The 24802-nt window shown below is 39.6% G+C and overlaps 1 protein-coding gene across 1 annotated transcript in view; it reads left to right on the top strand.

Moving 5' to 3' along the window:
• Window positions 1–24802, top strand: part of NFIA (nuclear factor I/A) — a gene marked incomplete at its 3' end in the record, with an annotated part of 123381 nt that overhangs the window by 18440 nt on the left and 80139 nt on the right. The window contains exon 2 of the mRNA XM_009587679.1: window positions 17433–17498. Within this exon, the coding sequence (XP_009585974.1) occupies window positions 17433–17498 (66 nt within the window). The remainder of the gene's footprint in view (window positions 1–17432; window positions 17499–24802) is intronic.

Raw genomic sequence — 24802 nt, 5'->3', positions numbered from 1 at the left:
CCTGCTTTATTCTTCTGGTTTGGCATCAAACCAGTCATATGCAAATTTTAAATTGTGCTGCTAAATAGTTAAATAAGCAGATCTAAAGGGTGCAAGGTTCCCAGATCCTTTGTAATATCCTCACACAGCTCATTTTATATCTCCTACCAATACATTTTGAATCACTTTTCTGATTTTATTGAAGAAAATGTCTGGAATTTTGATAGGAAGGACTTGAAAAAGATAGTCGAATCTGGATAAAATATTCATAGATATAAGAACTTCTAGTACCAGGAAAGGCTGCTGGGTGCCTTCATGACTGTTCTTCTAATTTCCTAATATCTGTTTTGCCTGTTTTCTGTGCTGCGTGTTTAAATAAACTCTTCTGGTTCTGTCTTTCACACATCATTGCTTTTTTGCTTCAAAGGCTCTTTTTAATAACTTATTCTTTGGTTTAATTTTCTTTTGAACATGAATTGGGCTTCACCAAACACTGTATACAGCTCACACCCACAAATACGGAGAGCGGGGTTGATTCAGTCTACATGTAATTTTGTGTATGGAGCTTACTCTTTACTGCATTGGCTGACGGAGTAAAGTTTTCAGGTTTCCATCGTAGCTCCTTCTTTTACCAATTCCATGGTTGGGGCTGCAACTTTTCCTCCCTTGTCTTTGTGGAAAACAGACCACACTCCAGGTTTGTATGGAATCTCTTCCACCATATGTTTTTAGTAATTGTATAGTAGGGAAAAAATCACTTTTCCCTTGTCAGACATTTCTAGCAACACCTTTTTTGCAAAGGGCTTCATCAGAAGTGGCTGAAATTTGAGACTATTCATAGAAATAGTCCTTAGAGAAGGTTAAGTTTGAGAAAGAAAATAGAAAATACAGTTAAGCTGTGACTGAAAAATCACTTCTGAGCATGTTCGTAGGACCCTTGCCTTATACTGATAACACTCTTTGTGTTTGTGGCACAGACAAGCAGTCTGAGAGCTCAGCCGACGGGGCGGACACCATGTGCTGGCTGCTGTCAGGACAGCTTTCCAGAGAGTGTCATTTATTAGCCACCGTGGTAGAAACTTTGCTTTGCACTGGGTTATTTTTCTGCTGTTGCACCTGTGCCCTTTAGTGGGCAATGGCCGTGTCTGTTGTCTGCTGCATGTAGATGAATCATATGGCACTTTGTGTGGCTCTCTAAGTATATTTCCCTGCTTTTAATTTGCTTTTTAGCTCTTCTTTTTTATACCTTGTTTGCAAGTAAATGTATCTCTCTTGCTGTTATTCCTCATTTTTTGCACTGGACTAACTACTATTGGTGGCAACTTCATGGTAGGGAAGAAAGAAGAAAAACATCCCATTAAAAAAATATGATAAGACACTCAGTGGACAGAGGCAAATAGGGACATAAAGAGGAGGCAGGGGGAAATCAAATGCTTATTTACCTTTTGGGATGAGTTGCTCAGATTGTGGATAATCCCATTAGAGTAGGAGCAATCCTCTTGGATGGTGAGGTCTGTGCAGCACATACCGCCTTGGGGACCAGGTTACTGAGGCATTACTGGGTGGTAATGGGAATTATTAATAGTCTTAATATCATTAAAAATTTCTGTGTTCCAAAGGGTTTACAAGTTATGGGAAGGAGTGATTAAATAAAAGGTAGTGCTGGTTCTTTGCAGTCTTCCCATGGTTTATAATAGGACCAGCACGAGACCCTATAAATAGCTTTGAACATTTTCATCTGTAACATTTGGTGTAAATTCTAACTTTCAGAAACTTATCTTTTATGTGGTGCAGTTTGCTTTTATGTCCCTACTGTCTAATCTTATCTTCCCATGTGCTGAAATATAAAAATTCATTGCAATTATCTTTCCTGTAGTAAGATATCAAGGAGTTGGTACATTGTAAGGCGACTGGGTTGAAGTACAATCAACACACATTTTTTGGATCTAAAAATATCAGTGCTTCAAAGGTCAGCTAAAAGATAAATCCTGTTCTAAGTGTATATATAATACATATGAATGCACACTATAAATTTGTTTTATAGATTTTCATTGAAGTGCTTCACAGTCTGATGATAATTTCAAAACGTTTTGAGTTTATCTGAGGTCGCTGATACAATGAGTGAGGAGGGAGAGAGGCAACGGGAAAGGCGGCAGGAGGAGGTTGTGTCCCTTTCGACTGAGGGGAAAAGAGCGGCTTGCCAGCATTTGCCTATTGAATATGGTGAAAACCCATCAGGTTTTTTCTCTAAGAAAGTTTGGACAACAGCAGCCTTCTCCTATGGCCAAAGTCACTCCTGTTGATTTAAATAGGAATAGGCCCTCGTATCGTGCTATTGACTTCTCCTTTGTTTCTCTGCGAGTGCGTAGGATGAATGCGTGCGGAGTGCAGCTGCTGGAGGTTGTGCTGCCACCGGGAAGCTGGAATACTTTCCTGTGTGGACAGCGTGATCCATAACTGTTGGCCCACGAGTTAACAGTGTTTCTAACAGAGAGAACGTAGAAATTCTTCTAGAAGTACTCCCAGAGCGTGCATCCACTCTCGTACTCTTTTCTTTCCATGGGAAAAGATGGATTCAACCAAGGCATTGTAAATAATATAATTGACTGGAGGCATTTTTAGATGCACAAATGCTAAAATGGATTTTCTCTAACATATAAGGAGAGGAGTCTTTTATTTCTCTCCGGATGGTATAATTTATTTAAGTTTGGTGGTCTTGATATGTCTTTATTTAGGAGTAAGAGTAACAGTTAAAAAAGAGGTAGCGGTCAAGGAAACTGAAGGACTCTCATCTCTTTCTTAAAATAATAAGTATTTTTAAGTAGACCCAATGTTTCTTGTACCGGACTAAATAAAGCATACCAGAATAAAACAAACACATCTTCCCGTTTAGGCTTTCATTGCACAAGTCCTGTTGAAATTCATACTAAGAGGGCTTGAGAATTTCCCTCCCATACACGATCCCAGTGTCCAGCATTGTGTCCAACCTGCTTCGTGATCAGGGGCAAACACAGCTGGGTGCTCAGGTTTGCGCTCGCAGGAGCTTCGGAAAGAGCTGCCGGTTGTAGGAGCTCATCAAATGAAAACGTCTCACGTGCGTCATCTGCATGACTGTGAGAAGCGAGTCTAGTTTTAACTACGCTTTCTGAAGTGTTACAGGCAATACAGTTGCTCTTTTCACTGGATAGTGCTTACTTTTCTTCGGGATCACAAATATTTGAAAACAATTATTCAGTCAGCTGGACATCTTTTTCCTCCCATTTCTGCTCGAACAGTAGTAGAATTTAGTGTTGATTTAAAAGACTGTCTGCCTTAAAGCAGATTGCAGAGTTTGCACACTGTGAATTGTAATTAAAGTGTAAGGGGTGCTTATTATGTCAACAACTGGCATGAGAACCCCCGAGCAGCAGGTGACCCCAAACATGTGACGTTTGTGACAGCTAGGATCCTTCTTTCACTGGTTTAGCAATCTGAAAGACCAAATTGAAAGAAGCCCAGAGGCTGTATATTTCATTAAGTCCCAAGGGAAGTGTGGGATACAGCTTCCTTCTGCTTTGCTGGGACGTAGCCAAAAACTTTCTAGAGGCTCTGTTTTTGACAGAGGCTTGCTGAAGGGGGGGAAAAAACCTTCCACCAATCACCCATAGGACCATAAATTTGACATTTCCCACAGTTTCTTTGAGGCACTGATGTTGCTGTGTCAGCAGTATGTCCCAAATCTTGTGTTGTATTGTTTGAAAAGGAACAGTCAAACTTTCAGGGGAGCTGAAATGTTTTTCTTCATTGTCCAACAGTTCCTCTGCTGCAAACCCACAAAGGATTATAAAACACACCTCCCAAAACGAGGGCTGCTTTTATCAAAAGTAGGTACCGCGCACATTCACAGAGCGTACGTTGTTTTCTGACGCGGCAGAACATAGTAAATAACATTTCATCCATGTTACAAAGCAGACATGAGAATATCATTTATAGACGAATACGACCTGATTACAGGACTGATAAGAAAAGGAGCCTTATGAAAATACTGCGCTAAATTTATCTCCAGTGTCATTCCAGTTGGGTTATGTCAAGAATAAGCTTGGCCCAAAGGCTGAATTATATAGTTTGTAACACAGGCTGTAATTTTTTTTAAAATAATTTTAAGTTTAGCGTTAAACAAATTCTTCAGTCTCAGACCCTGCCCTGTACCCCACCAATCCTTTTGTGGGTGACCCATGGTGCAGCTGGTAAACCCCTGCTCTTTCTGAGCTCGGGGCGTCAGCCCTCCACAGCAACAGCCTCTGCGGGAGAGCAGGCAGCACTTCTGTCTGCCGGCGTTTCCCTTTCTCACTGGCCTGTGCATGTTTCAGTGGGGAGACTCTTCACCTTTGTTAAGAAAGTTTGACTTAATTTTTTCCAAAAGGTTTTGAAAATAGCAAATGCATGCTCGTTCTCTTCATATATAATTTGTTACCCTTACACACCTATCGATCTGTCCAACTATCCTACACTATGACAGCATTTCCTACCAGCTGTTTCATGTGCCTTCTGATTCCAGATACTTCACTTACTTTGGTGGCACCTCAATCCCATTGACAGTAGAGGAGTTCTTTTGTCCTCCTTAAGTTGGTTTGCATATATATGTTTTTAATTAGCTGAAGGGTTTAGGATTCTTGACTCCTGAACATGATCATTGTCAGTTCTGCCGCTGATCTAGTAAGTATTTCTGGTCAAGTTACTTAAGCTATAGAGTCATGCTCTGCCTAGAGAGATACTACAGTAACTAGCATTTTATAAAGAAAATAGATCAAGTTAGATAAAGATAAAATAGGTTTAATAGTACTTCTATTTCAAAGGAGTATTTTGACAATTAATGTTGATGAAGTTCTTTGATCTTGGATGAAAGATGCTTTAGAAATGTAAAATATCTTTGTTATTTGTCATCTCTGTGGCTGTGAAATTTTTCTCAGAAATTAAATTTTTGAAAACACATGCAGAAGGTTTCAGTATAGCCCTGATTGTTTAATGTTTTTAGTAGAATTTCAGAAAAAGTGACTGGGTTGTTTGTGATTACACATAGCACAATATGTCAGCATAGATGCAAGTAATCTGGAGTTCTTAATGCCACTTCTCATTTTGACTTCATATTTTAATGCTATTAAAAAAGTAATAAAATGACTAAAATGCGGAGATTTTGAAAGTAGTTTCTGAGCCCTTCCTGCCTACTTTGCCTGATATAAAACTGTGTGTTGCGATCATTCTCGCAGGATTGCATCTTTATTTCTAACCCTACATGCAGAGCGCAGTCAGACTTTGCAACTGAGACAAAATTAGGTCCTCAGAAGTGCTTGATCAGAATCTTTGCCATCTCTCAGCTCTGGCTGAATGCAGTGGTAGACTTAATATCTTTTTTCTATTTTATTTCTGTACAGTATGACAAAGACCTGCAAACAGCCTCTGCCCTGCCAGCAAATAAATGGGTGAAAATACTGTTAAAATTGGCAAAGAAAATAGTCATAAGTCAATGAGGTGGTTACATTTGGTCTATTTTTAATTTTTGGACAACTCTCATTTCTTTTGAAAAGTCAACTTCTAAGTGAACCATTTTCCAAATGTAACGCTGTACCTTTAACTTTTTGGAAAGTCTGTTTCTGGAAAAAAAAAAAAAAAAAAGTAATATTTTTATCTGGGAAATTTTTGCTTTTTTTGTCCAACTGAAGTTTTCAGGCTCTGTAACGTACTGTTTACTAAAAGGCAGACTCTACTATGCATTAAGTACAACAGAATATTCCTTTGCAGGATTCCCTTTGTTGCAGACATTATTTATGACATTTTAGTCAATATTTGCATGGCAGACTGTCCAAAATTATTTTGTTTTAGGCACATCACTGATAACTGGACCCATACTCTTTATCATTCTTTTACATTCATTAGTCACTCTGTAGTGTTTTTAACATTTTAAAACACTCATGCAATTCAAAGGAAAATAGATTTCAGCCAAAACGCCTTCAAAATTATCTTTTTTCCTTTGAGTTATTCAGCGATTTTTAACACTTCGTATGTTTGATGTTTTTTTCTTTAGTCTCAGCAAGGCAAAGTTTTTGCAGGCTTTGACTACGCTAAAGATAGGATTTTGATAGAAAAAATGTGAGGTAAACTGAACTTAATGTGAAAATGTTATCAGACGTGGTGTAAGGTGTAGCCAGCCAAAAAAACTGGCTATTTGCCTTCTGTGTAAAAGGTAATTTAAAAAAAAATTTACAACAAAACTAATTAGCAGATATTCTAATGCAAGAAAATGTTGCTGTTAGTAAAGTTTCTTCAATATGCCAGAAAGCAGATGGTGGCAATGGAATAGCGTTTTCTTTTGCCAGCTTTTCTATATGCTTTCTAAACCTGCAAGAGCTTTTGCTATTCAGTATTCAAATTTCTGACACTCTATGATCTTTTTCATCTTAAAACAGAAATAGAAACTGAAACTTAAAAATGTAATCAAGTCAAGCTGTCTGTTCATCAGATCATAACCATGGCTTTAAAAGTTTGATTAAAATTTTGTCTACACAGTGTGGTTATGGGTTTTGAGAGCTCTGGACTTTTCTGGTTTTGATTTTCTTCCTCAAAATTTAGTTTTGCAGCACTGGGACCAAGTGAAAATGGATTTTAGGTTGTATTTTCAGAGTCAACACATTAAGCTTAATCTTTTTTAAGGTGGGGTGGGGAGGAATCCTACCATATATATATATGCCTAATTTCATATATTCGTAATGATCCACTGTCTTTTGAGATGTAGATGCAGTTCCATTTCTCCCTTATTTATGGCCATCGTACCTTAGATTTTGCTGTAACTTAGTGTGGTAGCTCTGTACCGAGCCTGCAGGATGTTCTCTGAGTTTTAACTTTATCTTCCACTTGCGTGGCTTACAAACACAGCAGAAACACAGAACAAGTAGGCTGCCTACCAAAAGGCTGCTTTTTTTTCTGCCCGAGTCTATGTTGTTGATGCCAACATGATACTGATGCAACAAAACACGTCCTGATTTTTATGGTAATTCTCTGTTCTTCTTCGCAGTCTACAATATTGTGAGAGTAGAAACATATCCACGGAGCAGCAATCAGTGGCAATTCTTTGTGGGCAAAATCCTCTGACTTTTCAGTTCGAGAGAGGCTTTGGGCTGATGGCAATATTTCTGCAATTGTTTTCAGAAAAAAAGGCAAGAGAGAGGAAGGTAGGGATGGAGGAAAGGGAACTATCGAGGAGCTTTTTCTGCTGTATAATTTTATATATCTATGTATTTTTGAAGCAGTTTAATTTTGCATAAAGCTTAAGAAAACCTGAAATGGAAATTTTTCACGTGCCACATTGAACTCCTCAGAGTGCACAGAACAAGGAAAAGACATCTGCCAGAAAAAAAAAAAAAAAAAAATTGGCCACTACAATCAAATATGTACTTAATAGGGGCTGAAATGGGAGCCAAGAGGAAAGGTGTCAGGTACATCAAAATGAAAGGGAGTTGTGAAAATGGGGCTGCTAGTATAGATCCATAATAAAAAAATAGTACCTAAACTTGGTTCAGATTGCCCCATCTGTAACTTGGTATTAATCTGTTATTGACAAAAACTCCATGGAATACTAGTTCACCTTTTGTTTATTCCTTAAATAATCACACATTTTGATTATCAGCATCGTTTTTCCCTGTGTGAAACAGAATAATCCTTAATAGGGAAAATGGGCCCATTCTTTGAGATATTAGTTCTTTTTAAGTATTTGTTATTCTCTTTGATGTATAGATTCCTACTTGAATTTTCGGTTAATCATAGGAAAATTTTACACCTGTCCTTTAGGAGAAAGAGAAGCGGGAGAGGTTGAATAAGGAGGAGGAGGTCAGGGGTTTTGCCCAGTTTGTTGGTTTGGTGAGGGTTTTTCTTTGTTTTTGCTGGCTGACGAAATCTTGAACGACTCCGGCTGCAGAGAGAACTTAGCAAGAGGCACAGACTGGAATATATGAACACTCTGATGGTCTCCAGAAACAGCTAGGTTATTTGCGTGATGTTAAAAAGGCGAGCTTTGGAAAGCAGTTTAAGAAGGCTGTGCTCATTGTCAGGGAGTGTGTTTTATTTGGCTTTTTGATGAACAATTCTTTGTTCCTGTCTGCTACGGAAAATCTAGAGAACCTCCTTGGTCGTGACCTTGTAGCACTGTGCGTCTTGGCCAGAGACCTGGTACCTGACCGCCAGCTACTGCTTGGGCAGCGCGGATAAAGAATGAGGATGGGCACTGACGAGAATAGCCTGGGAATACGCAGCTCCTTGCCTTGGGTCCCATAAGGATGAGTTTGTCACAATAAATAAATAACAAGGGGATGGTGGGGGAGAGAGATTAATTGGGTGACTGTACTACCGCCAGTGGAATCTCACCATATGGTGGACATAATCCTGCTTTGCTGATGTTGGTTTAGTCACCAGTTTAAAACTGCATAGAAGCAGACCTGGAGATTCTGACCAAAGCCACCAGATCCGCTCATCACACAGTTTCATCTTCACTTGCCTTTATACATGAAGTCAGGCATAGCAAAACCAGCCATTTAGTCACTAAATACTGTTGTTGTTATTGTTAAATTGAGTTAGAAAATACTCCAGAGAGAAATGTAGAAATTATTTCTTGTTTTTCAAAATACCTAATAAGAAAAAAAAAAGCAAGTGAAAGAGAAGCTGAGAGTGACTGGAAATATCCCTTCTAGGTGACTTTGGATCCACTCTAACAAGTAATTTTCTATATAATGTAGTTCAAGGCTTCCTAAGCGGTCAGTGCCGTTGCCACTGTAATGGCTGTATTGGTGGGAATGATACTTTATTATCTAGAGCAGCGGCTTGAGAGCTCAGCCCCGTGCTTTTTACTCCTTTTAGTAACTGTGCCTCTGAAAGTAAATCACTTAACCTCTATGTGCCTCCTTCATCCCTGCGTAAAGTGGGCATAGTTATGCTCACCTTTCCCACAGAGGTATTGTAAAGCTTAGTTTAATGTTAATAAGATGTTTTAATTTCCAGGATAAAAGGATGTTCTATAAATATACATTAGAAGTAATAATAGTTTTAATGTATGCCATTATTTTATAACAGTGCTTTTCTAGTTTTAGAAATTTTTTAGTGGTTTGAAATTATTACAGAATCCGTTTTTGTTAATTAAAGATTGACATTCGGGCAAAATTTGTTGAATTGTTCTATAAATTCAGATCCGTGTGCACTGAGCATGCCCAGAGCCATGCTCACCTGCACTTTGGGATCATCAGTACGGCCCTTCGGCTTTTAAAACAACTCTTTGATGCATGTGCTCAGAAGTTTGATGGCTTCTAAATAGAATGGTTCAAATATTTCAAAGCACTTGAGATTCGTATAGTGTGAAGCAATTTAAAATTATTGTACTGCAATTAATTTTAAATAACTGAGCACTGCATATGTCTAGAAACCCATACAGATCCAAATGGAAGCTCTCTAAAAATTGAAATGATTCAATAAATTTAAATCACTCTGAAGAAATGGATGTAAGTACTGTAAATCATTTTGTGAGGGGGATAAGCAAATTTTCTAGAAGTGAATCTGAGGGTAGAGACTCTAATTAGATTTTTTATTTTGGGGTTTATGATGATGAAATGTAGGTTAATTTATATTTCCCAGGGATATGAGGGCAGCTCTTGTTGATCCATATGGTTTCTTGTAGCTCTTACATAGGCTGCTTTTTTTTATTTCCCAAGATTACAGAAACTTAGCAATCCAACTTTGCACATATTTTTTTCCATTACAAATATCTTTCCCTCCAAATCTGTATAAAAAGACATGAGAAAAATATTGGTCCACAGCTAGAAATGCCAAGTATATTTTTAAATGCAGCTAAAAAGATACTGCAGAATTAAACATTGTGCAGCATGGAAGCTAACATTTTGTGGAGCTGGGCTGCTCAATGAATATGAATTTTTATGTGCCTAAATCACTGATTCAGGTACAACCTGTATCTGTAAGTACCAAAGTGGATTACTCTCTGATAGCTGTTTGTTAGCTTAGAGCATGTTCTCTGTCCTTTCCTTACAGATGTATTAGAAAGATGCTATCTACTGTAGGAAGGCTGGTAAAAATATTGATGCGAGACCTATTGGAAAGTAATGTCATTTCCACTGGCTTCAGCTCAGCTCCAGGAAAATTCACATGCCGGTTCCTCCTTCTGCCGCAGCAAAGCGCGGTTGTGTGCAGCTCTCCGCGCCGTGCACTTAGCTCTAGGATTACAATTCCTCCCAAGTATCCGAGCCAGAAATTAGAAATCAGAACTACCGCCGACACTTGCTTGGCCCTTCACTGTTTCCCTCACAGCCACAGGAAAAATAGGACAGCGCAATCCCTCTTCGTGCAAGTGCTCGGCACTTGCTCTTGGCACGCGTGCTTCCTCCGGAGACGTTGCCACCTCTCAGCAAACGGGTCCGGCCGCCGTCCTGTGCCGGCAGCAAGGTGTCTCAGCTCCTCGGGGTGGGACAGAGCCCTTCGCAGCCGAGGGTGCTGCTCCGCCAAGCTAGTCGTTGCGGTCTGGGGAGAAAATTTATTTTTGAATTTGCTCCATGTCTGGTGGGCTCTTCCTGGGCAGAGAAGCCGCAGAAAGAGAGAGGGGCCCCGCTGCAGGGTCTTCCTTAAGGCCTTACCTTACTTTTAGACAGTTGTCATTATCTTTGTCTAAAGGTCATGGCTAAATTGAATAAAAGGAAAGCTGTGTGTTCCTGTCGATGCACAATGGCAGTATTGACTTTCCTAATCCAGTTTGCTGAGGGGTGAGAGAATTAAATTAGATATCTAAGCACAGAAATTGAGAGCCTTTGAAAACAAAGATAAGGAGACAGCCTGTATTTTCCTTTTCCTGGGAGCTCTGGGCTCAAGATTTTGCAGGTGTGTCATCTGATCCATGGCTTGCATCGATCAAAACTGTGCCAATGCATATTTAATTAGCAAGGGGACCCTGGATGCATTATGGCCATCATCCCTATATTGAATGGACTGTCAGACTTTCTGAATGCTTCCCCACCCCCCCGCTTCGTTGTTTGGGGAGCTTCTGCATTTTGTCTGAGCAGCTAAAAGTTTCTTTGTTTTTAGCTGGTGATGCATACAGCACCACTGAGGAGAATACAAACAAGTAAAGTCCTAAAGTGTTTATTTTGTCTAGGAAAAAGGGCTGAACCAATTTGAATCCTTTGGGTAACGGATTTTTGTATCTCTTGGAATTAAAAAAACACAGTCGCATGATGTTTACTTTAAGAATATTTTATTATAACAAATAAAATCTGTGCTGTGGGATTTCTTAAGGAAGCCTTTGATGACAATTTGAATTAAGTCAAAATTAACGTTTGCTACTGCAAAGGAATAAATAGAAAATGTTCCAGAAATGAATCAGTAAGCAGGAATCAAAGGCTGTAAACTGTTTTAAAAACAAACATTTAGAAGTGAATCAAATACTTGTTTGTAATATCAAGGAACAAATATGGGAATACATAGATTCCCCACATTCTAGGCTATCACACGATAGCAGTAAATCATTTATGGGCTTGTGAGAACAAAGAAAGTTGATTTAAAATGAAACCATTTTGATACAGCTTTAGGGTCTCACAGCCTCACGGTGAAGTTTCACATTCTTATTTCCTACGATGAAGAAAGTAAGCAAGAATTTCAGCATCCAAAAAAAGTTAGCCTGGGAGTTATGGAGATCTTTGTTTGCATCTACCTTGGTACAAAGCCGCCCCAGCAGACAGAGTGTTGCCTGATAAACAGATGTAATACACAAAGTCTGCTTACAATACCGAGCAACAGACTGTGGGCACATGTTTTGGTCTCATTCAAACTCATCAGCATAGTCTAGCTAGCTGTTTTGTTGCTAGTCTACTTACGGGGTAGCTTAGTAGCGTCTTACTGGTGAAGTAACAAGGAGGGTTTTTGCCACAAAAGTTTTGTGGCAAGGGCTCATGGGAAAATCATTTGCATACATCTTGTTACAAAGACTGACTACTTCCTGGCTTAGACAAAGTGTTGCCTGATAAACAGACTTAACACACAAATGTCTGTCTGGAATAAACAACAGCAAGCTTTGATTTACATTTCCATTATCAAAGATAATCTCTTTCCCAGTGTACAGGAATTAAGAGTCCTCGCTGTATAAAAAAAAACAGGCTGGCACCGCAGGGATTTTACCACTGCAGAACCGTATTCGTGAGCTGCGGGGATGGGGCGTACTGTACAGGGTGTTATAAAATAAAACTGGAAATCTGGTACGGATATGTACATGTGTGACGGTGAGGTGTATGATAATGAAGCACTTTGAACTCCCTGTAAAAGTTGACTTGAAAGCGATGGCTGGAGTTAAACAGAGAGCCAGGCCTTCCTTAAAAGAAATAGTAGTAGCCACCAAAATAGCCATAAATAATAGTTGTAGCATATATGGAGCAATCCCTATGTGTTTATATTATAATGTATAATGAAGGGAAAGGGAGTGTAAAAAAGCCTCAGTCCTGGTGCTGGTTTCTGTTTGTAAATCCCTTAAGCTCACCACGTAAGACTGTATATAAAGGAGCATGATTTAGAATTTTTTTAACATATATAAATCTTTGGTAGAATCCATGCCCAAAATTATAGATGAAAAATTTATTGCATGAACACAACCCAGCCATATAAATTTTTTATTACAAATAGGACTCTGAAACTTGAATAAAATATGTCAGTTTATTATACAATATTTCCCCCCCCTAAAACATGATATGAATGGAAAATTTAACTTGTGCACTTCTGCGGTACTTCTGCGAGGTGCTGGGCTGGCAGCGGAGGAGAGGGAGCCCGCTTTATTTAGCTGCAGAGCGGGCTCAGCATGGGCAGTGGCAGCACAGCCTTGCTCATCTGGCATCGCTGGTAATTTTTTTTTCTCCACTATGTGGGGATCACCTTTACTGTTTAGAGGATAGATGCATCTGCACCTGAATCAGCACGCTGGTTGCTAGCGAGGGCTCAGTTTCTGATGGGGGCTGGCTCTACGTAGGTAAAAAATAAACTTGACACCCATTTAATTCCGTTTGCGCAGACCAGTAGACAATACGACCGGTCCCTGTTGGTCACTGCCACCCCAGGCTGGATTCAGCACGCCCTAGAAAACACGGCGTGTCGAGAAAGTGCAAGTGCCCAAGGAAGTGTCCCGTTTCTCCAAAGTCAGGTAGCCATGAAGTGGTTTAGCACTGGGAAGTGCCACGACACTCGAAGCAGGCTTTTTTGGTGGAGGAGTGTAACAACTCTTCACTGTCTGAGTCACGGTCTACAAAAAAGAACAACATAGTCAGTCTGTTGACATTGGTCCTGTCCACAGGCCAGACTTTCCTGGGAAGGTTTTATTCTTTCCAAACAATGGAGTGTTCCCTTCCAGTGCCGCGAGCCCTGCTTCCACGCAGCCATCGTGCAGCCCGGCTGGAGCTGTGCTCCTGCTGCAGCTGAAAAGGAAAATTGTGGTATTGAAAAGTCCAGAGCTTCCATCCTGGAGCTGAAGGTCCCTGCCTCCTTATGGTTTGAGATCAGGCAGACCTAGGTCTCGGGCGTAACCACCTCGGTCGTGCTGGGGTAGCATATGCTTAAGAAACAGATCCAAAGAGGAACAGAGAATAGAGACGCAGTAGGAAATGCTACTTCGGAAAAACTAGCCTGTTCTGTTGGTTTTTTTTTTCTTTACCCCTTAATCATAGTTGATTCTTGGAAGCAGAGAGTAAAATAGCTTTGACATGCTTTTTTATCCTGTTTCCCCATGATTACGGTTGATACCAGATCACCTTGAGCTTCTCTTGTCCAGTAACCTTGACTCTAGTGTACATACTCACGCTAACTCCGGCTAGTTCAGGGTTAAAAATTCCAACCACTAACTTTTCTTTAACTAAAAAAGCCCCCAAATAAAACCCATTGTGCTATTCAAGGTTAAGCTTCCTTAAAAATAAAACTAGATTCCTTGGTGATTTTTTTTTTTTTTAAATCAGCAATCTTAATAGTGGTTCCTCACTATAATATTTCCAACTCCATCTGAAATCATTTAAATCCTCCCCTTAATAACATGCACTTTATTGTAATATACAGATTCTTTGGCTTCCTACCAGCCTTAGCTTAAGGCACCAATGAAACTCGTTGCCGCAGGGGGCCGTGGATTCAAGAGGGGCTCGCATCTACTGTATATTTTGTTTTGTATGTTTTCCAATGGCTCTAATTATTGCAGGTGGTAGAATTTAACTGGCAGTGTTGTTGCTAAAGAAAATAGGCATAAAGTGTATACTGTTTTGCAGAGTGGCTATCAAATATATAGAAAAGAGAAAATCAAATGAATTGTTAAACTGCTCTATAGTAAGTGATTTTATTGATTTAATGCAAATGCTTATGAAAACGATCTTCCATTTATATCAATTATGTATGGGCAAAAATTAATTTATTCCTCCGGTCACCTGTTTGGCTAACTGACTCAGCAGGACCGACATTCCCACTCCCGTTGTAGCCGAGCCCACAAAACACTAAACATTCAGAAAACTGGAATTTTAAAGTTTTCATGTGCAAAACAACAAAAAAGCCCCGACAGGAGTTACTGCCAACTGCTGAAAAAGCAGAGAGCGAGCGGTGGAGGCTAGGCAAGACTGTAAAATACAACGGCTCTGATTTTGCCAATCCCTTAACCATGTGGCGGCACATTTATATGTACCAGATCATCTGCGGCATCTGAATAAAATCAGGGAAGCAAAATTCTGCATATAAACATTTTGGCTAAGTGCCTTAACTCAGTCTTCTTATCTGGGGTTTCCACAAGATGCCACCTTGCATAACAATGCTGAGCATACGCTTGCCCAGTACATGTTTTCGGTAGCCTCCCATGATCTCTACCGCAGTATAGATTGGTTTTAATTCTACCTCGTCCTGCATTTTATTGCCCTGTGCCTCTCCATGAAGAATAGTGCTTAAAGCCTTTGTTGTCTTTTTTTAGAAATTAATATTTTATTTCAGCAGAAGGGGTGGGTTACAGGAAAACAGAATTAGGAAAAATGTTATCGCAGTAGCCAGAGTAATAAAAGAAGAAAGTTAAGATTCAGTATGCAAACAAATGTCCTACGGCCAGTAGAGTCTCTCTTGTGCCACTAGCTTTGGTGTTGGAAAAACAGCACTCAACACAAACAAAAGTACTTTGTTTCTCAAAATCCAGGAGCAGCTCCCGCTCTGTGTGCTGCCCACCGGCTGCAGGGCTGTGCTGGGGAGCGAGGGTGCCAGGCTGGGGGCTGAGAGCGCCAGCGCCGAGCCCAGCTCCTGCGGCTGCCACTGAGCCCTCGTCCCTCTCGCTGCTTCGCTGGATTGTTTAAAATTTTGAAAGGAAAACATGCCTTGAGTCCCATATTTCTGCAGTAACTTTTTCAAATATATAAATTTTTGTGGAATTCTGTCCCTACTTTAAACATAAAGCCCAAACACTGATTGAACCATGGCTTGCCAGAGGAAAAGAAAAACCTAAAAAATAAGCAAAAGCCTAATGCCTGCCCTGTAAAATGAAATCCGTTGAATGTTGACTTTGAATGTTAACTAAATATTTTACATTCCTAATATTTTACCTTTGTTTCTACCTTTGCTGTATCAGAAACATGAAACTCCTTGCCAAAATCTGGTGTCCAGAATATAACAGCACTGTGCATATTACCCGCTAGTCTATCTGCTGTCACTGATTTGAGCTTCAGTTAAAGATAACTCAGAAAATCAATATTTAAAACTGCAGAAGTGAGAATAATTTTTTTTTCGCTGAGCTTCATTGGAGAAATTATTAAAAATAATAAATACAGAAGAGAAGAAATGGATTTTCGACACACTGGGAAACATCACTTTTTAGGAGAATTTCATTGATTTTAAATAAAAGTATCAGGACTGAAGCTTTCTTTGCTAAATATTCTGAATGTTTGTATTCTGAAATTTATCAAAATTTGTTTTGTGAGCACTTTTTTTACTTGTAGTTTTTAATTTATGCAAGATTGTCCTCTAAGCTTCTGAATGATACCTAATGCATACAGTCAGCAGGTAAAAAAAAATTTGAATATTTAAAATAGGCATTTTCTTTATAGTGCTCTGCGGTAATTAAAATCTTCATTTGCTTAAAAGCAAGGAACCTTTCTAAAGCAATAAATTAGCATTGCTTGACCCAAGGTCACTAGTAGTACTGCTTCTTCCAGCACTATTAATACCTCAAAGAAAAAGAAGGGGTGGTGTTATCACTCTGTTGCAATAGAAGTAAGATTTTCAATTTAATCACAGTTAAGTGTCATGACCTTTTGATCTTGCATTGACTTCTCACTGAAATGTGGTCAAATTTCAGACAGCTAATTCTAACCTCTGCAAAGTCAAGGTGAAGAAAATAGGTTTGCCACAATTGGGGGTGTTTTTGATGCAGTAGCAGGTGGTTTCATTTCCTAAGTTTTGTTTCATAGCAAAAACTTTTTAAATGGGATCAATAAATTACAGAACAATTTCTGAAGAAAAAAAAAAGAAATCTTTTTCTATTTGTATTAATTGCAAAAACAGTAATTTGAGGGATTTTTTTTATATATATTTTTCCACACAGGTAAAGGGACCTTTTTTCCCAATTCGTAGTGATAGAAATAATTAAGAAGGAAAATACGATTTGACTAAAGCTTCTACTAAGAATAATTTTTGAACCAAAGAGCGATCATCTTCACATAAAGTTGAGTTAATAATGTGTAAAAAATGCAAAACACTCATATTTACACATCTCCTTTTATAGGTCATTTTATTATTTTAGGCAAATAAATTGTGTTCGTTGGTGAGTGTTAGCTGGGAGTTTGTAGGACCCATTATTTGCACAAGTTCTAAAGCAGTTCATCCAGTATCTGGTCTCATTTGTACCACTGCACATCAGGGACAATGCCGTACATTACAGTGATCTTGTAGTACCATAACCACTGCGAAAGTATGACGAAAATCAGTTCTTCTATCAGTTTTGCAGATTTTGTTCCAGAAATGTGTAGACAACAATCTTCACGACTTTGTAGTGTTGCTTAGTTACCTTTATATGCCTGCTTGAAAATATGTTTTGAGACTTTACTATGTGTTGGATTAAGGCTCTGGTTTGTATACAACATAGAGGCTGCATTATAAAAAACATGTAGGAGAGTAGTTTAAATATGCCTTCTCTAAAAAGAAGGATTCTCAAAGCTTAATTTATGCTAACACACACACACCAAGCACTCTGTGTAGTGCCATAAACAAGATTCCCTTTTTTTTCCTAGCAAAAATATTACCTAGGCACGGGACTTTTGCATTATTATGTCCTAGTGCAACACTCCTGTCCTTAGTTTGTACTCTCAGCCTTTTGAGGAAGTCTGGCGCCTCTGATCTATTTTCCACAGCAGACCCTGTAATTTTTGGCTGTATTTTATGTTTTTCAGATTCAAGTCAATCTGAAAGTCCCAGCCAGCCAAGTGAAGCTGATATTAAGGACCAGCCAGAAAATGGTAAGTTCTTACCTGCTGCTCCTGCTTTGGGATATTAAAACAGCCCATATTTATAAAGATTTTTTTCCTATGTCTAATACAAAAATATTATTCAGAATAATTGACATGGGATAGCTACAAATAGGTTGTGTACTCTCCTCATAGTTTAAATGCTACTGTTTCACTAATCTAAGGTAGCATTTGTTTCTCCAGTCCTGGAGAGAGACATTTTTTTCCTTCGAAAATAATTTTAATTAGGGAGATGCCATTTAAGAGCCTGCTGTATGCAACCCTTATCCTTATTCCTCCGTAGCAAAGGCTTTCAATCCCTGGGCCGTGAGTCATGACCCCCTAGGGGTGTGTGCTTCATCGCTTTCATTTTTATCTATGTGCTTTTAACTTCATTTTGTTTATTGATGCTCTTACATGACACACTGAAGTACCTAACTTTCGGTATGTGGCCAGCCATCATTTTAGAGTGCAGGATCCCAGATAGTCCTGCGAAACAAAATGGTTGCTTTGAAATATGTTTCTGCAGACCCATTCTCTACTGCAAAAATCTGCTAAACAACACTGAGCCGCAACGCTCCCAAACTTTGCAGTTTCAGGGCAGGACTGCACACCTATAAACATACCAGCTGCTCAGGCAGGTACCCACTATGGGGCTGACACAGGTGCTACCGGCATTGTCTGTGTTTTTATCAGTGTGGTTTAAAGGTTGTAGATACTACAGGTAAGCAGGGCAGGGAGGCTCGACTAGAGCTTGTTGCTCCTTCTTCTCTGTATGTTCGCAGTACCATTGTTTCAGGTGGCAGCGGCTTGAGCTTATTTGGAAGTAGCAGCAGGACTGTGACTTTTGGGAACACTAATATTCTTTGAACTGGGACAGTTTTAAAGTAGAAGCAATAGCTTCTACTGAACCAATTGCTTGCTTTGTAAAGCAGCCTGAAAAAGAATCATTCAATAATAGCGAATTTCTGTATGGACTGTATGTGAAAGGATAAGTATGTGTGTAAGGGAACAGCTTCTCTTCCTTTTTATGTTTAAGTAAGGTAGACCTCAACAATTTTTGTTGGCCCATCGGCAACTGAGTTTTGTTTTACTACTTATATTTAGGACTTAGAAATAATGTCTCTCAAAGTGAAAGTGATTATTATTAATAATTTTTCTTGATTTTTTTTATAAAACCTAAATGTAGATGGGGATCCACTGTACTGGGGTCTACTGTGCATACATGGAAAAGAATTTGTATGAAGGGCTTTTGTCTCTAAAACCTGTCACCATTTTTGGGATATGTAAATCCATCTCATGTAGAAATATTGTATCTATAATAACACAACTGTGATTGCCCTTTCACAGAGCAACTGCTTTTGCCTCAAATCCCTACAGCTGTATATGTGTTCAGTGTGTGTTTTGGGGACTTTATTAGCAACCAAACAAGCTGCAAGTGGGAATGAGGTTGAAGGGCTGCATTCACATCCAGACTGCATTTGGATCAGGGTTTAAACAGCAGATAGAATTAAGGGAAGAAGAAGAGGTTTAGGTACATAAAAATCTTTTAAAAACCTGTTTTTTCATAGGCCATAGAACATATAGGGCTCATTAGGCTGATAAGATTTTGGCTTTTGGGGTTCCTGTATTTTTCTCCCGTTGAAATATGAAAGGTTTCGTATTTTGATAGATTTTGTGCTGTTCATCTCTAAACATACCAGCTTAAAACATTCCTGTTGTTTCTGAAAGACAGTGCCTCATTTCCCTTATCAATCCTGTTCACAGAAATTCTAATTTGTAGCCAAAGGATTGCGAGGTTAAGAGAAGAACTGACTAAACTGTGATTTTTGTTCTGCCAATTCTGCTATTTTTTTTGTGGGGAATATGTTGCCTATGTTTATTAAATCATATTTTAATTTAGAATGTATTAGGCACCAAAGATGTTATTATTTCATGTTTAGATAATATTCTTTCGCAGCTATTAAACCACAGTTCTTCTTACCCTGCAGTTTCTCAGTCTTAAGGAAGCCTGTTACTCAACAACTGCCCCGAAAAGCAGCAATGTCAGTGTTTAATAATGTAAAATCTGTAAGAGCCTAGTGAAATGAAAATCTCTGATTTGGAGCCTGAGTCTTTCTTGTAAAACAAGCTTTTAGTGAATTCTTGGAACTTTACTAGTGACCTGCAAAAGGTACTTTTTTTGAATAAACAGGAAAAGGATTTTGCTTTTTCTCAGTTTTACTAAAGGGTATTTTTCCCCACCACAGCAGAAGCCTCCTAACTGATCACGCACCTTTTGCAGTGCCTGTGTGGGAGATTTTCTTTACAAATGCATCTAACGCAGTCTGTTGTCCCTAAAGGGGTTGCTCCCCCTGGGCGGACGCTGAGCTCATTCTCAGCACACACAGCCCCCAGCTTGCAGTGTACCCAATGTGTAGATCAACACAGATCTGCAGCTCTTATCTACTGAACGTGAGGATGAAAGCAAAACTGCAGGCTTTAGAAAATGAAAAACTGCACGCACAGAAACGGACACAATAAATCATATTAACTGCGTTGTTCTACACTTGCTGTAGACCCACTTCCACAAGGCCTGATCCAAATCCCTCCGGAGTCAATGGGAGTCTCGTAATTGATTTTACTGAGGGTGGGAATGAGCCCACACAGAGAGGAATTTTTTTTTTAAATCAAAGAAAAATAGTATTGTGAATAATCTTATTCCCACTGACGCTAACAGCAGAATGACCAGATTGAGGGCAGATTTGGATCTTTTTGCATGTGTTTCTGGAAGGCACAAAGAAGTGTATCGATTAAGTACTACCTTTTACATGCATGCATTCCTTCATTTAAAAAAAATAAATCTTTAAAGGCCTTGTGAGGGTTATACAGCCTCTCTACTTGCCTGTTAATATCCTTTCTGTTCCACTCCATAAATTCTAGAGCTATTTATTATACACATATATTTTGCATACCTTGAGTAATGTAGGTTCAAAAGGGTCAACTATACAGCCCTGAAAAAGAAGGCCTCCTACTATAGATTTTAATTTATCATTTTAATTTGTATGTGTTACTTTGGAAAGCCTGTATGTCTAACCTTCCTTAAAGTGAAGTTCATGGGAAAAAAAGCTTTTCTTTTTTAGAGCCACTCCTTTTTTCTAGTGGGCTTTACAGTCGCATTTTCTGGAGCAGAATCATCACGAACAGAAGATGGTGACATCTTCTGCTCTCAGTGGTGGCTTTAACACCAACTCTAGCCTTTTCTTCAGCCTTTTAAGCCAGAACAGTTTTCAGGCAAGTCACTTATCCGATCACTACTGCAAAAATTTGCAGAAATATTAAGCATTTCTTTTTTTCTAGAGAGAGAGAGAGAGATGCAGCATGATGGTCTTGAAAAGCAAACATGCAGGCAAGACAGAGCTCATTCGTGCATGCATGGTACAAGGTCGAGACGTCTTGTCCTGGAACCGGGGGTAAAGCTAACATGTAACCGAATGGTGTGCACAGTGCTGCTGTGTCTCAGGTCTGTTAGCATGGGAAAGAGCTTCTTGGGGAGAGGAAGAAAACCCAGAATTTGTCTGTTTGTTATGTGAGTGAGGAAATTTGCAGGAGGGATGATGAAAGAGGCCAGCAACTTCATTTGAAAGGCAGGAGCATGTTCCGATGTCCTGATATTTTGCTCAAATGAGTTTTTTTCCTGACCAGCTGGGTGGAACACCCATGTGGAAAATTCCCCACTTTTGTAGTTGCCTAATGGTATGTAAAAGCTTCATTTCAGTTGGCACCGCAAAGTGATTTTGCAATTCACCCAATCAAAAAAAAAAGGTTATTGATTTTAAAAGCTTGTTAAGTGCACTGATTTGGTGTTGTATTTTATAAACAAACTAGTTTTCAGTGAACTGAGGATGACAAAATGGCTAGTCTGATGTAGTGAAGTGACTGCATGCCTGGGGATCAGGAACAACTGAATTCCCAGCTCAGCACTGCCATGGACTCTCTCTAGGGCTTTTATTCTCTCTTTCAGTCATGGAAACGGCTATCGGATAGATTTTCTTTTTGTAAGTAGGATTATTTTAAACTTTTGTAGGAAAACTTTTCAGTCTTTTTGTCTGCAAAGTGGGGATATTTGTGATTCTAGCTTTCAGAGATTCATAGAACATTAAAGGTCAAATCCTGCTCTGCTCCAGCAGGAGTTTAACTCTGGAAAAAGGCAAGGAGGGTGTAGCGCAAACTGGTTAATAATTGTGGTACAGCACTGTGTTACTGCTGTTAGTAAATGGATGTCAGATATCCACAGGCGATGTTTGTGTTTGATGTGGTAGTACTGGCGAATTAATAACTGCAGTGTAAAGGTACACACGAAGTGTGCTGTGTAAAGCAGAAGAACGCTGTGTCATTTTCTACAGACAACTGATGTCGCTCGAGCATGTGGTATTGTGACTTGATAACTCAAAGTTGGTAGCACACCACTTTAATTGTAGATTAGCAAATTCTTTTTAAAGAAATTGGTAAATTCTCTCATTTCAAATGAGCAAGACAGCACTCATTATTACAGCTGATTACAAATGTGTGCCAAATTCATTGCTCAAACAATTTCTGTAGAGGGAGAGGCATTTATCTAAAAAATAAAAATGTTTAATGCCCAAACCAAATGCTTTTTAATTTTAATGTATTCTTGCTGCTTTGAGCTGCAAGTACCTTAACAGCACTGCGGGAAATGAAAGGCACATTGTTCTTTGTAACATTAAAAAAAAAAAGAAAAAAGAAAAACAATGATGTACCGTAACTCACAGAACTCGTTTTTCAACCCTGCAGTAATTACACTGGACTTGTAAATATCATCTGTGAATTCTTTGCTTAAGTAGGGCCGGACTTGAGTATTAAACCTTAAAAAAATGTTTAAGTATATGCTTACTTTTCCATGCCTAAAAACATAAAGGAAGAACTTCTGGTCCTCAAGCTGTGGGGGAAAGAGAAGGCAATAGTGGGAACATACGCAAAGAGAAGTTTCCTTTTCTTCTTCTCTAGGCAAGGCTGGTCATGGCAGGCATAATACAGCTTTGGCTGCAAGGATGGAGGGGATTGATTATGTGCAACCTGGTAAAATGCAAAAGCAGCTTGTGGAAAGACCTCTCTGCCTTAAATAACAGGCTGAAGAGTCCATCCCCTTTTTGTATGCTTTCTTTCTGGTCCCAAAACCTGGCATTCTTGTTTCGTGCAGTGGGGTAGCTTCAGCGAGTGGAAATGGTGCCCGCCTGGCCCGAGGGTTAGGCACTCTTCTCGGATGCAGAGTTCACTGTTCAAACCCTCCTCTCAAGCTGAGACGGGCAGAAAACGTAACTGTTCTTTGTGGTTGTCCCCATCGCTCAACTACGCTGTAAGTTAAATGGTAGCTGAGAGACCTCCAATTCTTTCAACAGCCAAATTTTTAACTAGTAAAAACAGACTGCCTTCCGAGGCCATCCCTTCTTCTCAGGCCATGCCTAACCTCCCATCTCCACTGCTTCAGTTGGAGTCCAGCTGCCTCACGAGCTCTCTGAGCTGTGACTGAACTTGATGCCAACCAGCTTTACACTTACTCACCAAGGAGGGGCTGCAAGTGCAGCAGGACTTGAGGTGTCTGGAGGGTCAGCTGACCTTGGATAGCTAAATTCCTACCTGAGGAATGCACGGGCATGAGCAGTTCTCTGAACACACAATGCTGAAACTGGTCCTGTTAGAAAGTACATTGTCTCAGATGACTAACATTCCTGAAACACCTCATTTGCAGCAGATAACCAAGCCTTGCAGAGAAAGTTTTCTATCAGTTACAATTGCAAACAGGGTAATACAGTAATGGCAGCTTTTATTAGTGTTCTTGTTCATAGGATCATTTGCATCAGAATCTTATAAATGCAAGAAGACTCTCCTCTCTTGTTTACAGAGCAACACTGAGGAGTTATCACAGCCTGAGGGACTAATCTAAAATTAACTTTGCTTCAGAAAAAGCTTTAAAAAAAAGCCCTTAGCATTTTCAATAACGAATCTCATAGCTGGCGCTGAAGTCAAAGCTCCTGGTGATGTCAGCTTGTTTGCACCTTTGTAACTTGCCAGGACCAAATTCTGAATGGATTTGCACCCTTATGGATCACGTTGTCTGCCGGGAACAGCAATGGGGAACTTTGTCCAGGCTTGAAAGCTATGGCCGAGCAGGGGAACCCTGGTGGGGCTGGTCTCTTCTGCCTTCCTGTGGGCTGGACAGAATTGGCTGTTGACTCTAACAGGACCCATCAGGTCTGATGAGGTCCAACCTGTGTTTCATCAGCCCCTGAGAGAGAGTGCACGTAGGCAGTTCTGAGAGCCAACATTTCCCAAGGAAACAAAAGCAGATATGTCTAGTTATAAATTTAACTTATGTGTGATTTAGTCTTGCATTTTTTTCATCTTATTTCATTACAGAGAGATTCCAACAAGAACTAGAAATACAGTATTTTAATCGTAATAGTCTGGAACTGAAACTTTTCAACATCTAGCTGTATTTCCGAGCCAGTTTCATGACTGTCATGAAGAAGGGTCTGAATAATTACGGAAGAAAACACCATTTTTCCCTATATTACCATATTTTCATTGAGATTAGTGCTCAAAGTCAAATGATCTTGTGGTCCAGATTGTGAGGCACAGTTACACCATTTCCAGGATTTAGCGGGTCTTCTGCTAGGCTCAGAATTCAGCCTGCTTATCAGTAGCTGGCACTCTCTTGAGGGGACCCTGTGATGGCAACAGCGAAGGGTGTTGACTGTCAATCAGGCAAGATACGCGGTCGTCAATCAGGGTCAGTTCTGCAGCCTCTGCTGGGGCCGAGTGGAGAGCCTTTCTCATCAGTGACCTGCAGTGTTTGAGACTTGAGGACTGACAGAGGACTTCAGTTTTCACTGCTACTAACCATTAACCTTCACAAGCAAAGCATTCCCACAAAAAATTCATCCAAGGCGAGTATGACAGGAAATATTCAAAGCATGAAATGAATGCTTATAGCATGACAAAGCAGTGCTTGAAGACATGAAACGTTCATTACGCTTGGAGTGGCTGAATGCTGCAAAGGAAAGGAGGAATAAAAATGTGGCTAGAGTATATATTTTTATTTCTCCATATGTGTGTACAGGAAAAAGGCAATGAACCTTCCCAGTGGATAAGGTGCATAAATACAGCTGCGATTATTCTAAGTCATTTCAAAATACATTTTTATTCTGTTGCTCTGTTCCATTCCTTTCTGCGTATATTTATCCACAAGATAACAGCAAGGGCCATCTAGAGGGCAGCTTGGAAATGGGCTGGCCAGGAGCCCCCTCCTAAGAAGC

Source organism: Fulmarus glacialis, unplaced genomic scaffold (genome assembly GCF_000690835.1).
Source record: "Fulmarus glacialis isolate BGI_N327 unplaced genomic scaffold, ASM69083v1 scaffold39281, whole genome shotgun sequence".
Taxonomy (NCBI): domain Eukaryota; kingdom Metazoa; phylum Chordata; class Aves; order Procellariiformes; family Procellariidae; genus Fulmarus; species Fulmarus glacialis.
The sequence above is the reverse complement of the archived record's forward strand: the minus strand, read 5'-3'. Positions and strand labels throughout refer to the sequence as shown.